The following is a 16,683-nucleotide window of genomic DNA, read 5'->3' as shown; positions in this document are numbered from 1 at the left end:
CCTTCTCAAAAATCAATTGGCCACAAATGTGAAGATTGATTTGTAGCCTCTAAATTTTATCCCATTAATCTTATGCCTGTTTTTATGCCATTACCGCACTTTATTGATTACTATTCCTTTTTGCATATTGTTCTTGGATCCTGAAACCTTGCTGAACTCATTTATTCTAAAATTTTTGTATTGGTGTGAATTCCTTAGGATTTTCTAAGGTCATGTCATCTGAGAATGGACATAGTTTTCTAACCCTGGCTAGAACATCTAGTACAATGTTGAATAGAAATGACAAGAATGGACATCTATGTCTTGTTCCTGATCTTTCACCATTAAGTATGATATTATTTGTGGGTTTTATAAATGGTTTTATCAGGTTGAGGAAGTTCCTTTTTCTTTTCCTAGTTGTTTCAGTGTTTTCGTCATGAAGGGATGTTGAATTTTGTCAAAGGCTTTCTCTGCATCTATTGCAATGTGGTTTTGTTACTTTGCTCTATTAATATTTATTCTATGAATTTGAATGATTTTTTTGTTAGACCAACCCATCTTTCTAGGAATTTGACCATTTTTGTCTAGGTTATCTAGCTTGTTGGCATACAATTGTTCATGGTATTCCCTTATAATTCTTCTTATTTCTGTAAGGATAATAGTAATGTCCCTTCTTTAATTTCTGATTTTACTAATTTGAATCTTTTTTTTTCTTGGTCATTTTACACAGAGATTTGTCAATTTTGTCAATCTTTTCAAGGAACCAACCTTTAGTTTTGTTGATTTTCTCTATTCTATTATCTAGTTCATTTATTTTTGTTCTAATCTTTATTATTTCTTTCCTTCTGCTTGCTTAGGATTTAGATGACTTTTCTAGTTTCTTAAGATGGAAGGTTTGGTTATTGATTTGAGTTTTTTTTTAAATATAGCCATTGGGTGGGAATGCAAGCTGGTGCATCCACCCTGGAAAACAGTATGGAGGCTCCTCAAAAAACTAAAAATAGAACTACCCTACCACCCAGTAATTGCACTACTAGGCATTTATCTATGGGATACGGTGTGCTGTTTTGAAGGGACACATGCACCCCCATGTTTATAGCAGCACCATTAACAATAGCCAAAGTATGGAAAGAGCCCAAATGTCCATCGATGAATGAATGGATAAAGAAGATGTGGTATATATATACAATGGAGTATTATTTGGCAATCAAAAAGAATGAAATCTTGCCATTTGTAACTACATGGATGGAATTAGAGGGTATTATGCTAAGTGAAATTAGTCAGTCAGAGAAAGACAAAGATCATATGACTTCATTCATATGAGGACTTTAAGAGATAAAACAGATGAACATAAGGGAAGGGAAATAAAAATAATATAAAAACAGGGAGGGGGAGGGGCGCCTGGGTGGCTCAGCTGGTTAAGCATCCAAGTCTGGATTCCAGCTCAGGTCATGATTTCCTGGTCCGTGAGATCAAGCCCCACATCAGGCTCTGCACTGACAGTGTGGGGCCTGCTTGGGATCCTCTCTCTCTCTCAGTCTCTCTCTCTTCCCCTCCTCCACTCTCTCATGCTCCCTGTCTCTCTCAAAATAAATAAATAAAAAAAACTTAAAAAAAAAACCAGGGAGGGGGACAAACCATAAGAGACTCTTAAATATGGAGAACAAACTGAGGGTTACTGGAGGGGTTGTGGGAGGGGGGATGGGCTAAATGGGTAAGGGGCATTAAGGAATCTACTCCTGAAATCATTGTTGCACTATATGCTAATTTGGATGTAAATTAAAAAAAAAAAAAGTGTTAGAGAGGAAAAAATATATATATATAACCATTGGGGCATCTGGCTGGCTGTCAGAAAAGCATGTGACTCTTGGTCTTGGAGTCATGAGTTCGAGCCCCACGTTGTGGGTAGAAATTACTAAAAATAAATATGTAAACATACATGTGTGTATATATATATGTATACATGTGTGTGTATATATATGTATGTGCATGTATACACACACACATGCACATATGGTCATTACAGTTATAGATTTCCTTTTAAACATGGAATTAGTCATGTCCTGTAAGTTTTGATATATTCTGATTTTGCTTTCATTTATCTCAAAATATTTTCTTTTTTTAAGTTTTACTTATTTATTTATTTTTTAATTAATTAATTAATTTATTTATTTATTAGCACATGTAAGTGGGTGAAGGGCAGAGAGGGAGGGATAGAATCCTAAACAGGCTTCTCACTTTCAGCTCAGAGCCTGACATGGAGCTTGATCTCACGAACCCTGGGATCATGACCTGAGCCAAGATCAAGAGTTGGATGCTTAACTGACTGAGCCACCCAGGCACCCCTCAAAAGTTCTTTTGAACTATGTTTTTCTTCTTTGTACTTGGACATCCCCTCTTAACCACTGAGGGCTAGTGACCCAGTTTTGCATTAGCTAATCGGCCCTAATATGACACTTCTGTGAGACACTCCTGCCCATGCTGCTCCCTTGGTTGTAGCTACCACAGCTCCATAAACAAATAGTTCCTCACCCCAACCCCCAGACCAGATCCTGGAATTTTGCCCCTGCCCAGCCCTGAGCTCTTTCAGCATCTGACACCATCTCCTCAAAGGCCCTTGAGAATCACAGTGAATAAAACAATTCCTCACATCTACCTAGCTTGTTTGGGTGGAAGAGTTACACTATGTGGATGAAGGCCCAAAGGAAGTCCCAGAAAATTAAGGTGAATATCTTTTTTCTTTTTTTAATGTTTATTTATTTTTGAGAGAGAGAGAGACAGTGTGCGAGCAGGGGAGGGGCAGAGAGAGAGATACAGAAACTGAAGCAGGCTCCAGACTCGGAGCTGTCAGCACAGACCTCAACGTGGGGCTCAAACTCATGAACCCCAAGATCACGACCTGAAGTCAGACACAACAAACTCAGCCATCCAGGCACCCCTAAGGTGAATATCTTGAATGCCTCCCAGGGGCCTGATGGTGTTACAATGCTGAACACCTGGGAATCAGGATGAGCTGAGAAAATAAAATTTTCTTACTTAAAAACATACTATGGGGGTGTCTGGTTGGCGCAGTTGGTTAGGCATCTGACTCTTGATTTGGGCTCAGGTCGTGATCTCGTGGTTGTGAGGTTGGGCTCTGTGCTGGGTGTGGAGTCTGCTTAAAATTCTTTCTCTCTCCCTCTGCCCCTCTCCCCTGCTCACGTGCTTTCTATCTCTAAAAAAACAAAACAAAACAAAAACAAAAAACGAAAGAACACATAATATTAAATGCAACGTGGTACTCTGGATTGGATCCTGAAACAGAAAAAAGACATTAATGGAAAAACTGGTGAAACCAAATAAAGCTTGTAGTTTAACATTATCGTACCAAATTGTTTGGTTTTGACAAATGTGCCATGGTTAGTAAAACGGTATTAGGGGAAGCTGAATGAATGGTAAATAAGATCTCTGTACTATCTGTTCTGCAAACCTAAAGTTATCTTAACGTTAAAAAAAATAATGACATGTATTGAGGGATTTTTACGTGCTAGGCACTGTGCTAAGCACCTTAAGTGAATTATTTCAAATAATCCTCACAACAATCCACAAAGTCAGCATTACTGACCCCATTTTACAGGTGTAGGAAGAAGATTTAGGCCATTCTACTAACAATGCATCAGAATACTCCATTGAACAGGAAAAGAGTGAGCATGGGGAGACAGTTTCTTGCAAAGTCCTTTCCTCATGCCCTGCAGAAAGTAGAATTTAGCTGGTTATTAGCAAAAGGAAGGAGAAGGTGTAGAAGCTCTTTCCTCTTCCCTATATCCTATGAGATTTAAGATTGGTATGTAGGCAAAAGTGGATAGGTCCTATATTGGGCATCCCAAGTATGAACTTGAAAGATAGACTTAACTAGGACATAACTATGGCAGAACTAAAAATCTCTAAAGAATCCAGTCATTAGAATATTCTGTCTTTGGGAAAGCTCTCATTGCCTTGTGGAACTTTTAATTGGGTTGCATTCCATGCCTCCAATAACTATCTATCAACATCTAAGGATCCTGAGATATGATTATGTAGATTCAGTCACACTGTACCAGAATTGCATTCAGTGGAAGTGACACCTGACTGGACTTCTGGGACTAAGACTGGAGGCACAATCTGCCATAGGCAACATTACATGGTGCAGTATATCTCTGACATCCTGATATCATCATAAATTCCCAAACAGCACTAAATAGCATAATGTCCCTCAAAGAATAAAAAAAGCACTAAAGTAGAACTGAAAATTTAAGTGGCCCCTTTTAGCCATATAAGTTAGTGCTTCCATGCCAGTTAGAAAATGTGGATAAAGAGTGACCGACTAAAATCATTGACCAGCCAAATGCCCCTCTTTCCTGTGCCTTCTAGTCATTTTACTTTAGTGAAATGATGAGCAACCATAGATGACTGCTAATTAGCACTTAAATTCATAAATATTAAACTGTATATGTCAAGAACTTTATCTGTATCACAACATCTGTAATTTAAAATGTTTTAGCAAGGACGGTGTGTGTTGTTCTAATAGGACATTCACACACAAGGTGGGGTCAGTTCCTAGTCAGAAAGGTCATACTCTATGGACAGCTACTACAAACACGTTTTTTTGTTGTTGTTGTTTTTGTTTTTTTAAATTTACTTTCACGTTAGTTAGCATATAGTGCAATAATGATTTCAGGAGTAGATTCCAGTGATTCATCCCCTGTGTATAACACCCAGTGCTCATCCCAACAAGGTGTCTTCCTTAATGCCCCTTACCCATTTAGCCCATCCCCCCACCCACAACCCTTCCAGCAACCCTCAGTTTCTCTGTATTTAAGAGTCTCTTATGTTGTGTCCCCCTCCCTGTTTTTATATCATTTTTTATTCTCTTCCCTTATGTTCATTTGTATCTTAAATTCCACGAGTCAAGTCGTATGATATATGGTTAGTCTTTCTCTAATTTCACTTAGCATAATACCCTCTAGTTCCACCTATTCTTTTTTTTTTTTTAATGTTTATTTTGAGAGAGAGAGAGATAGAGAGTGAGCAAGGGAGGGGCAGAGAGAGAGGGAGAGAGAGAGAATCCCAAGCAGGGTCCACACTGTCAGTGCAGAGCCCCACACAGGGCTCAAACTCACCAACTGTGAGATCATGACCTGAGCCGAAACCAAGGGTCCAAAACAACCGACTGAGTCACCCAGGTGCCCCCTACAAGCACTTCTGTATCCCTATCTCAATCATCACCTAAAGCTCTGCTAACAAGTCAAATGGAGATGAGAGATGGGTGTTTCTCTGTGAAATTCATTGCTTGGTAGTTAGCAATGGGCTCTTATCAGTGAAATTAAGGGTGATCAAGCTATTTGGATTGGCTAAAGTAATTTAAGAGGAACTGTAGCCTTGCATGAACAGGGTTTAAGAATCTAATGAGGACTGGGGCACCTGAGTGGCTTAGTCGGTTGAGCGTCCAACTTTGGCTTAGGTCATGATCTCACAACTTTTGAGTTTGAGCCCCACGTCAGGCTCTGTGCTGACAGCTCGGAGCCTGGAGCCTGCTTCGGATTGTGTGTCTCCTTCTCTGTCTGCCCCTCCCCCACTTGTGCTCTGTCTCTATCAAAAATTTAAAAAAATTAAAAAAGAAAAAGAATCTAATGAGGACTGCAACCTGAGTCTTTAAAGGGTGGCCCTCAGGGCACCTAGGTGGCTCAGTTGGTTAACTGTCCTTCAGCTCAGGTCATGATCTCCCCATTCGTGGGTTCACATCAGGCTCTGTGCTGACAGCTCAGAGCCTGGAGCCTGCTTCAAATTGGGTCTCTCTCTCTCTGTCCCTCCCTCACTTGCACTCTGTGTCTGTCTCTCTCAAAAATGAATAAACATAAAAAATAAAGGGTGGCCCTCAAAGCTCTACCTCTAAATGAACACTGTTTAGGAGGATGTCTGGTTCCATGATGGCATCTTTAAGGGTAACAGAGTCCTGCTCTCTGGAATGTTTCCTTCTCTGCCTGAAGTGAAACCTTTCATGCAAGGTGTGGACAGAGCACTTAACAGGACAGACAGCAAGGATTACAATGAACTGCAGAACAGGCTGAATGCTTTTGCTAATAAATGTTTGCTTAATTAGCTTCTAGATGCATGGCACAGCTTGGTTTGAGACTTGCTTACAATTTGGCCACCAGACTGGTGGTGAGGTTAGTTACCCCTTACCACTTCAAATTTTTTGGGTGGCTAGCTTTATCCAAAGAACCTATGAGTAGTACACAAACAAATTGGCTTAGGTCAATTTGCAACAATATGCAAGCCATGCTTTTCTTTATCCCTTTCTAGTTCATCTCTCTCCAAAAGTTGAGTCTACTTAATCATAGAAGATCTTCATTATGGAAGTCCATGGTACTCTGCAATCCTGAACAGGGTCAGTTTTTAAAAACTGCCTTTTGTTCTATCCTTCGCTATCCAGTAATCCACCCTAATCCAATGCTGACTAAAGTATTGCAACAGGCCCTTAGCACATTTAGGAGTTATATTACCACAGATCTTTTGAACTAGAAATATTAAAAGTTTGCACTATATCATCCTGAAAGGAGGGCAGGGAGGAGTGATATACATCCTTTCATCCCGACTTGACTCCTCTTTTACTCTCCCTCTCAGCAATAGCATGGCAGTACCTGAATAGCATGGCAGTCTGAATTAGGAGAGACTGAAATTTACAACCTCTCAAAGTATTCCCATTTTAAAAACTGTTGACACCAAGCCAAGATCCTAAGCAAATTTAAGAAGTAAGCAAAATTGGTCAATCCCCTGTCATATTTTTCAAAAATATTGTCCTGTGTTCATCCTCTGACTTACACCCAGTACTGTCAAGATCCTCCTTATCTTGATGACCTTTCATACTCCACAATTCTTTTCATCCATCCTCTGAGAGATTAACGAAGGTTCAACTAGAATTTAGATTAATGGATTAATGAAATTTACACCAAAAGGATATAAATCCTTCAGGGGATATTTGCAACAAAGAGAAGCTCATAATCTAAACAAATATCTTCTTCATTAAATGTACTGGGACATAATTTCAACACTCCCACACCAGAGGAAAATATCTGCAATTGTTTTTCATTAATCATTCCTTCAACTCTCCTTATTTAGCCAAAGGTCATCTCAGGGCCTTAGTGAAAAGAGGCTTCCAGAATTTAATCAAGTTTCTTGACTGGAAGGATGGTTAGCAGTCAACAAAATGTAGCTCTGCAGAAACCAGTTTCCCCCAAGAACAGGAACACAAAATGGGTGGGTATCTTCCTTAGGCTGGAAGCATATACACAAACCAAAACTACTGTACAAAAGGGCTAGATTAGTACACAAGCCACGTGATGGCTTCTAAGAAGTGTCACCTTATACCAAAATTCAGGGGAATATGCATTTCTGACTTTGAAACAATGTTTCATCAATCTGGGTTAAACTGAATCAAATTGTTTCACACTTTTTAAGTTTTCTTTTCAATGTGCACATTTGAAACTATCCTATCCATAAAGCAGTTCCCAACCCAAATTTAAAATCTATCAATAAAATCTTTTTGTCTTTATAAAAATTTTTTGGTATTACTTATTTCTAGATACTTCATACATTTGGTCTATTATAAACGGTAGATTTTAAAGATAATTTCAAGAGCTTCTTGCATATTATATATTCATTGGCAAAAATAGACTCCTACTGACCAGAAGTTTACCAAATCCATAGCTACATTATATTCTAGACCTTAGCCCAAAATAAATGTCTGGTCATAGCATTTAAGAGCTAGGAATAAAAGTTCTCTATCCTACAACGAGGAAGTCTGAAAAAAGTAGAATTTTAGGAATTCTCAAAAAATCCCAGCAGGCACACTAGCTACCAGTTGAAGAGGTCTTTTTTTTGATATTGTGAGAATTGCCTGGACATTCAGTGGTTACTGGTGATATTTAGTTTCAACAATATGTTGAGAGCATTTGTAATATGATAATGAAGAGAAAAACAGTAAGTTTAGTTTCCTCTTTCTAGAAGTTTAGCTGAGAGAAATCAAATTTGTTTTAAAAGGAGGATACGCAAGTATGCTTGAGGGTTACAGGTTGCAGGTAGAGGAGAGCCAAGGTAAGTCAGAGGGACTGAGGACCTGGCAGGTGGTGAAATATGGAAACAGGTCCTTAGTGAGGTTAGCTGCGGAGATGGAAGAACATCCTGCACTGAGACCAAAAGTAAGTCAAAGATAGAAACCAAGAACATTTCAGCAGTAAGGTGGAAGAAAGTGTTGAGATGGTGGGATAAAGGGGTTGAGAATCATGAGCTAGGTTGGAGAAAAAGAAAAAAAAAAAAAAGGATCTAGGACTAAAATGAATGATCGAACATCAAGGAGAGCCCAGCTAAGAACTGAGAAAAGTTAATGTGTAAATGAGTATTTAGTGCAGTGCCAGACAGCACAATCCTAGGGTTGCTCCACAAATAGTATTAATCTGCAAATATGTACCAGACATCTGTAAAAAGCCTATGTGAAAGAATCAAAAGCAAAAAAGAACCCAGCAAAAACACACAATCCAGACATAGTACAGCATGAATGTTTGTAATACCCAAGTTCAAATGTTGGAAGTCCTAACACCCACTGTATTGGTATTTTGGAGATGGAGACCTTGGGAGGGAATTATAGTCAGATAAGGTCATGAGAATGGGGCCTCATGAAGGGATTAGTGTTCTTCTAAAAAGAGACTCCAGAAAGATTTCTCCCTCCCCACGTGCATATACAAAGAAGGGGTCCTGTGAAAACACAGCAAGATGGTGGCAGCCTAGAAGCCAAGGCCTCAGAATGAAACCTACCTTGTCCAACATCTCAGTCTCGCACTTCTGAGCCTCCAGAACTGTGAGAAATAAATTTCTGTTGTTTAAATCATTCAGGCTATCATATTTTAGGATAGCCTGAACTAAAAACTCACACTACTTTAGGAAAGATATTAAATTTATGAAACAAGAGCAGAAGGCTATGAAAACAAAGATCAGAAAGAATGAGCTTTTGGAAATTAAAAATCTGATAGTTGGGGTGCTTGGGTGGCTCAGTCGGTTAAGCATCTGACTTTGGCTCAGGTCACGATCTTACGGGTTCGTGAGTTTGAGCCGAGTTAGGCTTTGTGTTGACAGCTCAGAGCCTGGAGGTGTTTTGGATTCTGTGTCTCCCTCTCTCTCTGCCCCTCCCCCACTTGCATTGTGTCTCGTTCTCTCTCAAAAATAAACATTAAAAAAAAGTTAGGGGCGCCTGGGTGGCTCAGTCAGTTGGGAGGCGGCCAACTTCAGCTCAGGTCACCATCTCAAGGTCTGTGAGTTTGAGCCCCACATTGGGTTCACTGCTGTCATTGCAGAACCTGCTTCGGATCCTCTCTGTCCCCCTTTCTCTGCCCGTCCTCCACTCATACTCTCAAAAATAAATAAAACATTAAAAAAGTAATAACTTTTGAAAAAAAGAAGCAAAAGGTAAGAAAAAAATAATGCAGGAATTCTAGAAACCACAGGGGGAAAAGTAGCAATTTTTAAATAAATAATACAAGAATTTCTCAGAACTGAAGGAAAGGAGTCTGTTATCAAGATGGCTTGGCATATGCACAAAGCCAATGAAAATATATACACCCTCACCAAGGCACTTAATAGTAAAATTTTAGAACATTCTGAAGCAGAAAAATGATTACATATAACCATCAGAAATGTCAGGTTATAAGACAATGAAGTAGTGACTTCAAAATTCTCAAGGAAGAGGATTTCTAACCTAAAATTCTGTATATCAATTAAATGTGAAACATTTTCAGACATGCAAGTTCAAGTTCCAGGAAAGAAAAAGGAACTGTCATTACCTGAGATGCCTAATTGCACAGAAAATAGTCTTCCGAGGGCTTTTGCAATTTTGTGGCGAGTTTGGGATAACTTAGTTAATAGGAACACAGGAAACTTTCAAGGGACACAGTAAGACAAGAAAATGAACAACAGGAAAAGCAAAGAGTTGTACAATAAATGGTATGTGACGATAATAAATTACTTAAGTGAACAACATTCCCACATAGTCATAAGGTAAAAACTGACTGCTACTCCAATAAACAAAGATTGCTACCTCTTGGGGTGCCTGAGTGGTTCAGTTGGTCAAGCATGACTCTTGATTTCAACTCAGGTCATGATTTCAAGGTTTGAGAGACAGAGCCCTGAGTCGGGCTCTGTGCTGACAGTGGGGAGCCTGCTTGGGATTTTGTCTCTCCCTTCTTTGTCCCTTCCCCGCTCATGCTTTCTCTCTCTCTCAGAAATAAATAAACTTAAGAGAAAATTGCTACCTCTCTTAAATGGGAGACTAGATGCAGTGAAATGGGACAGTAAGTTGGTATGACAGTACCCAAATTCTCAACTGCGTTAATAAGTTGTTAAAGTAAAATATAGAAATGTCAAGAAATACTTGCAGAAGTATATAATTTAAAAATGTGAAGATTAATGCCTGCTACGAACAGCTCAGAGTTAAAAGTGGAATCCTCATGGAGCTGGACTTAGCCGTGGGGAGTTTAAAGCTGGAGACTGGTACTATTTATTACAACTCCCTTATTTGGATTTTTAATCTATGTACATCGCTTTGTTAAAAACCTAGAATAATTAGGCCTAAAAAGACATTTCCCTTCATGTTCTCCTTTTGAAAGATGAAACTTATTAATTTAGCATAAAAAATAACTCTCTAATTAAAAAAGCCACAAATATCAAAAGTATCAAGGTAGTAGTAAAGCATGAAGCTTTTACAAATAGTGTTTTTTCATTAAAAAAATTTTTTTTAATGTTTACTTTTTAGAGAGAGAGACAGAACACGAGCGGGATTGGAGCAGAGAGAAAGAGAGAGGGAGACACAAAATCTAAAGCAGGCTCCAGGCTCCGAGCCCAGAGTCCAATACAGGGCTCGAACTCGCAAACCGTGAGATTGTGATGCTAAACCGACTGAGTTACCCACATGCCCCTCCTAAGAGTAGTGCTTTTTAAGTCATCCAGGCATTTCTGAACCTTTCTTAGGCAAATGTTTTAAACATTTGCTATAAAGATATACAAATGTTAGAATAGCACTAAACAGCTTTATAGTGTAATATATATGTGTATATATATACATATATGTATATATGTGTATGTGTGTGTATGTGTATATATATGTATATATAAAAAAAATTATATATATATATATATATATATATATAATTTTTTTTTTTTTTAAGTAGGCTTTACACCCAGTGCAGAGCCCAATGTGGGGCTTGAACTCATGACCCTGAGATCAAGACCTGAGCTGAGATCAAGGGCCAGATGTTTAACCAGCTGAGCCACCCAGATGCTCAGCTGGTTATTTTGTAAAATAACAAATATATTTTAAGCAGTCATTACCTATATCCCACCCTATGCTAAAAAATGGGGCACCTGAGTGGCTCAGTTGGTTAAGCGTCTGACTCTTAATTTTGGCGCAGGTCATGATCTTGCACTTTGTGAGATCATGCCCCCAGTTGGGTTCTGCACTGACAGCACAGAGCCTCCTTGGGATTCTCTTTCTCCCTCTCTCTCTCTGCTCCTTCCTCCCTGCCCACGTGAGCACATGTGCTCTCTCAAAATAAATAAACATATATAAAAAAAGATCTCTTGGTGTATTTAACACAGAAATGCTGGTAATATTATTACTTCAGTGAGGTAAGCATTAGAATTTCAGGCCAAGTTATAGAATAAGATGGGTAAGAAATGTTTCCCTGGGTTTGAGAGCCTGAACACTTACAAGAAATGTATTCTAGTGGCTCCTGGGTGGCTCAGTCAGTTGAGCATCCAACTCTTGGTTTTAGCTCAGGTCATGATCTCATGGTTTATGAGTTCGAGCCCCATGTTGGGCTCTGTGCTCACAGAGCAGAGCCTGCTTGTTCTCTCCCTCTCTGTCCTTCTTCTGCTCTCTCTCAATATAAACAAAAAGAAACGTATCCTAAACCTGACTTAAAAGAGAGAAGGTTCATGCTTACTATCCATACATTTCCGGAAACTTTTCTAATTGGGAGCTCTGTTAATACATTCTGAATGGTGCCATGTTTAAAAAACACTTATCCTTAAAAATATTAGAATGCTTTTTGAAAATCTATTGTTCTTTTAAACTATTCTGATCTAAAGAAAGAACTGAAGTTTAGGAAAGGGGAAAATGAACATAAAAAAAATGTTTATTTCTAGCCCTGAAAGAACAAAATTATTGAACAAAGTCATCAAATACAGCAGTTAATGTCAATGTAACAATTAAATAATTGAACGGGATTAAATTAAAAATAAAAGTCAATATAAAATTTGAAGACAAAACAGAAAAGACAAGCTACTTTCACTTAATTCCATTTCTATCTATCAAAATAAGGGGTGGGGGGAAAGGCAACACATTCCTATCAAAGACATCCAATTCCAAATATAATCCTTTGCTTTTCTTAATACAGAACGAAAATTTGACAGAGTTATACATTTCTTTCTCCCTTTCATTTAGCAACATTCCAGAATGGTGAGTAAAAGGACTTCAACTCTCTCCAGGCCAGTCCAGTGCTTGATTCTCCTTTGTAATTCCCACAATATATACCACAGTGTCTTTGCCAAAGTGGTCAGTAAATGTGTTGAGTGATTAAAAAAAAAAAAAAAAGTATGTGTGTGTGTGTGTGTGTGTTTTCCTTTCTTACACACACACACATATACATACACTGCGGGAAAACGAATTTTAATTGTTTAGCTTATCTATTGTGGAAGCAATGGAAACACCGAAGACAATCTTCACTTTACTTAACTATGAAATTCTACTATAAAAAACCCAAAAGGAATATGAATCTGGATTTTAGCTATAATTCTATAATGATTTTTTGACATTTCACTGGATATGGATCTCATTATATTTAAAGTTTTTAAATTAAGAAAACTGATGCAAATTCTCATTTTTTTCTAACTATACCTACAGCCCAATCAGATCTAAAATTGTTCTGGCTAGAATACAGTATATAGAAACAGACATGTATTTATGTGAGCCCTATAAAGAAATACTCATATAGGTAGTTTTAAATTGCTTATGAAAGGCACAGTTTCATTTAGGACTGGTGGTAACTAGATACATATTATTAAGCAGCTTAATGTTTATGTGTGGAAGGGAAGAGAATTTATTCTATGTGCCAGGCACTCAACACACAAAGACAGTTGTGTTAGCTTTGGTTTCTTACGCTATCACAACCACTGTTTAAAAAATTCAATATTTTCATGGTTTCCCGGTTTTAACTGTCCCTTAAAAGCAGCAAAAGGAACAAGAGGAGAAGGAAACTTTAAGACCACCAGAAAATCTGAAATATAATAAATAAGTACTATAGTAACATTGTTTTAATAACACAAGAGGACAACTATGGTAACTTTTAGATTTAAATGGGAATCTTCATTCTAAAGTGAGGACAAAAAGGGTGACTACAAAAGGTAGTTATTAAAAAAACATGAACTGATTCAGATATAATTTTTCTTTCAACAAGATCTGAACATTTTAATTTAAAATTAACTAATAAATCACAATTCCATATTGCTTTTAGGATTACGTTGTTTAAAAATGACACATTTCAGAATTAACCAAAGTATATTTCTATTACAAGTTAGTTTATCCAAGTAAGTAAAGAATAAACCACAGTGTAGCTCCCTTAACCTAGGAGTCAGGTTTTAATGACAAAGTCCGTTGCCAGCAATGGACATGCAGGTAACCCTCAAAGAAGTTGTAAATATAAATCCCAGACTGCTTCTATAAATTGAAAAGACCTTTGTTGAGTCACAGGCATAAAAATGGGGCATTGGCACTAAATTGAAGGAATATGGTCTTTATGACATATGTATGGAAGGGCCTTCTAGAGTGGTCATGAGGATCACAGTCTTAACATCTAGTTGGTTTTCTATTTCATTGGTAGCATCTTCTTTATCGTAATCCATCCAAACAACTAATTTACACAGAATGTTCAAATCTGAAACTCAAGAGGCACTGTAGATTTTCATCAGAAATAAACCAGCTTGTTTCTGTAAGGTAATTTAGTCATAGCTGTAGGTGGTCAATATAATCCAAAGAAAAATGAAATCAGGAATCAAACTGGGGGGTGCCCGGGTGGCTCAGTCGGTCTAAGTGCCCGACTTCGGCTCAGGTCATGATCTCACATTTTTGAGTTCAAGCCTCACCTGTCAGGCCCGGTGCTGACAGCTCAGACCCTGGAGCCTGCTTCAGATTCTGTGTCTCCCTCTCTCTGTCTGCCCCTCCCCTGCTCACTCTGTCTCTCTCTCTCTCAAAAATAAACATTAAAAAAAACTTTGTAATTAAAAAAAAATCAAACTGAAAACAGAAATCATTAAGTGCTCTACGTAAAAGTTCCACTAATTATTTTACACATTTTGTGAAAACCTTGCATTATCAATAAAAAACAGGCATTCTATCCTCATATCTTAACATAGATGTGATGAAAATGATAGGACATAAAATTCTATTAGTTCCCTTAATGTACTCAAAATTATTTTTATTCATGATTTGGCAAGTAGGTGTGAAGTTAATTAAGAGTGGTGGTGGGAACAAAATGCCTGAACCAAACCAGATTGTTTTCTTTAATGTGGCTTGAGGGACGACACTGCTTCCATAAGAAAATAAAAAATAAGGAGAGAATGGGAGGGGAGAAGAGAGGGCACTCTCATAATTAATGCTACAGGTCACAGACCTTCTTAAAATTTTTAAAATAAAAAAAGTATTGCTATCAACAAGGATATTTCATTTTTCTTCCTTTCTCTAGTTTTTTTTTTACACATTATTTTTTTTGAAAAAAATCTAGAGTAACTCAACATCTCAAATAATCAATGAATTTATCAAGAACTTTGTCATGTTAAGTTCTCATTGCTAGTAAAATGTTGGTACTGGGTTGGGAACAATGTTTATAACAAATCTCCACAGTTTACTGGTCAGAAGCCGCATCTCTATGTAACCGTCATTTCTCTTACATGAATATAATCTTACCTAATTATTTTAGAGTTCTAGTCTCTCGCTTTGTTTCTGCTAGCTCCGAGTATTTTTCTTCTTTAAATGGGAAAAAAATTAACTTTTAAATTCTGAAAATTCAATGGTTATTATATTATTTACCAAAGGGAGAGGGGTGGAGTAGGGTGCGAGGGTTAATTAAAAAACAAACTAACTAAAATTACAACATATACAGAAACTTATTTCCAAAATGAAGGGAAAAAAGGGGGAAGGGCAAAGTAGCAATACCAACCAGTCACAAAGCCCAAGTTGGAACAAGAAAGAGCAAATAACTTTGGTTCCTAAAGCCCAATCTGAAGAGGATACACTTAGAAAGGAAATTAAATTGTAAGGTTGTATAGTCAATGGGATTCTTTTTCTGTCTCAATGATTTAGTTATAAATATAGATTATTAGTCTCTCTATTATACATGTAACAAATGCCAAACAACTCACTACCATGAAATTTCTAAAATTGACTTTCACATTATTAAAAAAGGTAAAAATCACATATTTTTCTTCCCTTCCTTCAGTTCAAATTATGAACTGAAATACTACGTGTAATAATAGCTGGCCCTAACTTCTATACAAAGCTAAACGATTTTGAGCTCCTTTGCCAATATAAGGAACTACATAATTTTATTACATTTGCCTCAAATTTAGGCTTGACAAAAATTTCTCAAAGCAACTCAAAAAGAGCATGTCAAGGGAAAAAAAGGCTATGGAGAGAAAAGACTAGCAGATGAAACAAATACTCTTGAAAAACTCGAATCTGCCATTCAAGTATTGAAAATACCCTCCCCCCCCCAAAAGGGACAATGAATGGGATCCATTACAGTGAAATCAGCAAAATTAAATGCAAATCTCAAGCATGATAAATGGCCCTGATGGGCTGTCTGCTGAAAGATGGCTAGTGATTCAGTCCATAATTCCTTTTGGACCCTATAAAGAAGGGATTCAATGGAAAGTTTTCATTCCGTTTTGTAATTTTCTCTTGGTTGTCTTCAGGAAGCAGTAGTTTGCTTTTTCCTCCATGTTATACAGACCATTTCTTTAAGCCCCAAGGAGTAATAATTTTCATATATTAAAAGATTTCTTTTAGAAAATGGAAGAAAGAATACGAGGCCACGACAATGATGCTAACGGTTACTCTTCATTGCTTCTTTAGCTGCCATGATCAGTGGCGTCAAGCTGGACAATGGTTTGGCCAGTTTCAGGAAGGGATGCTGCCAGAAAGAGGGGGAAAGATGCATGAATGTCACTAGTTTAGAAGCTAAAAATTTCCTTTCAATTAAACCCCAAAGACTATTTTACGGATTAGAATTTATTTAACAAACACATATTTCAGTATGTGTATAAAGTCAACATAATCAATATATCACTTTTATAGTTGAAATCAGTCTTTTTAGTCTATTTAATATTATAAAAGCTCACCTAAATGACCCAGATACCCACACCAGCAATGGACTTGTCTGACAACTGACAGCATGCAAAAACTCATATACCTTATTTTAGTGTTATAGCTATTTTATTCCTAGCAGATACAATCCTAAACTGCAGCAGCTACAATGTTGCTGGTGATAAATGAAGAGCAAAATGGTAATTATTAACCCTATGTAAACTTTCTGTTGCTTACTCAAAAAAGTCAACCTTATCCAAAAATAGTATTATTTCCAAATT

At 37.4% G+C, this 16,683-nt stretch overlaps 1 protein-coding gene across 1 annotated transcript in view; it reads right to left on the bottom strand.

The window, feature by feature from the left end:
* Window positions 1–14,316: 14,316 nt before the first annotated feature.
* PAK2 (p21 (RAC1) activated kinase 2) overlaps window positions 14,317–16,683 on the bottom strand; it is a 48,976-nt gene continuing 46,609 nt past the window's right edge. Inside the window, exon 14 of the mRNA XM_042954951.1 lies at window positions 14,317–16,229. Coding sequence (XP_042810885.1) covers window positions 16,143–16,229 — 87 coding nt within the window. The 3' untranslated portion in view covers window positions 14,317–16,142. The remainder of the gene's footprint in view (window positions 16,230–16,683) is intronic.

The sequence above is a fragment of the Panthera leo genome, chromosome C2, assembly GCF_018350215.1.
Source record: "Panthera leo isolate Ple1 chromosome C2, P.leo_Ple1_pat1.1, whole genome shotgun sequence".
Taxonomy (NCBI): domain Eukaryota; kingdom Metazoa; phylum Chordata; class Mammalia; order Carnivora; family Felidae; genus Panthera; species Panthera leo.
Note: the sequence above shows the minus strand (reverse complement) of the source record. Positions and strands in the feature narration are given on the sequence as shown.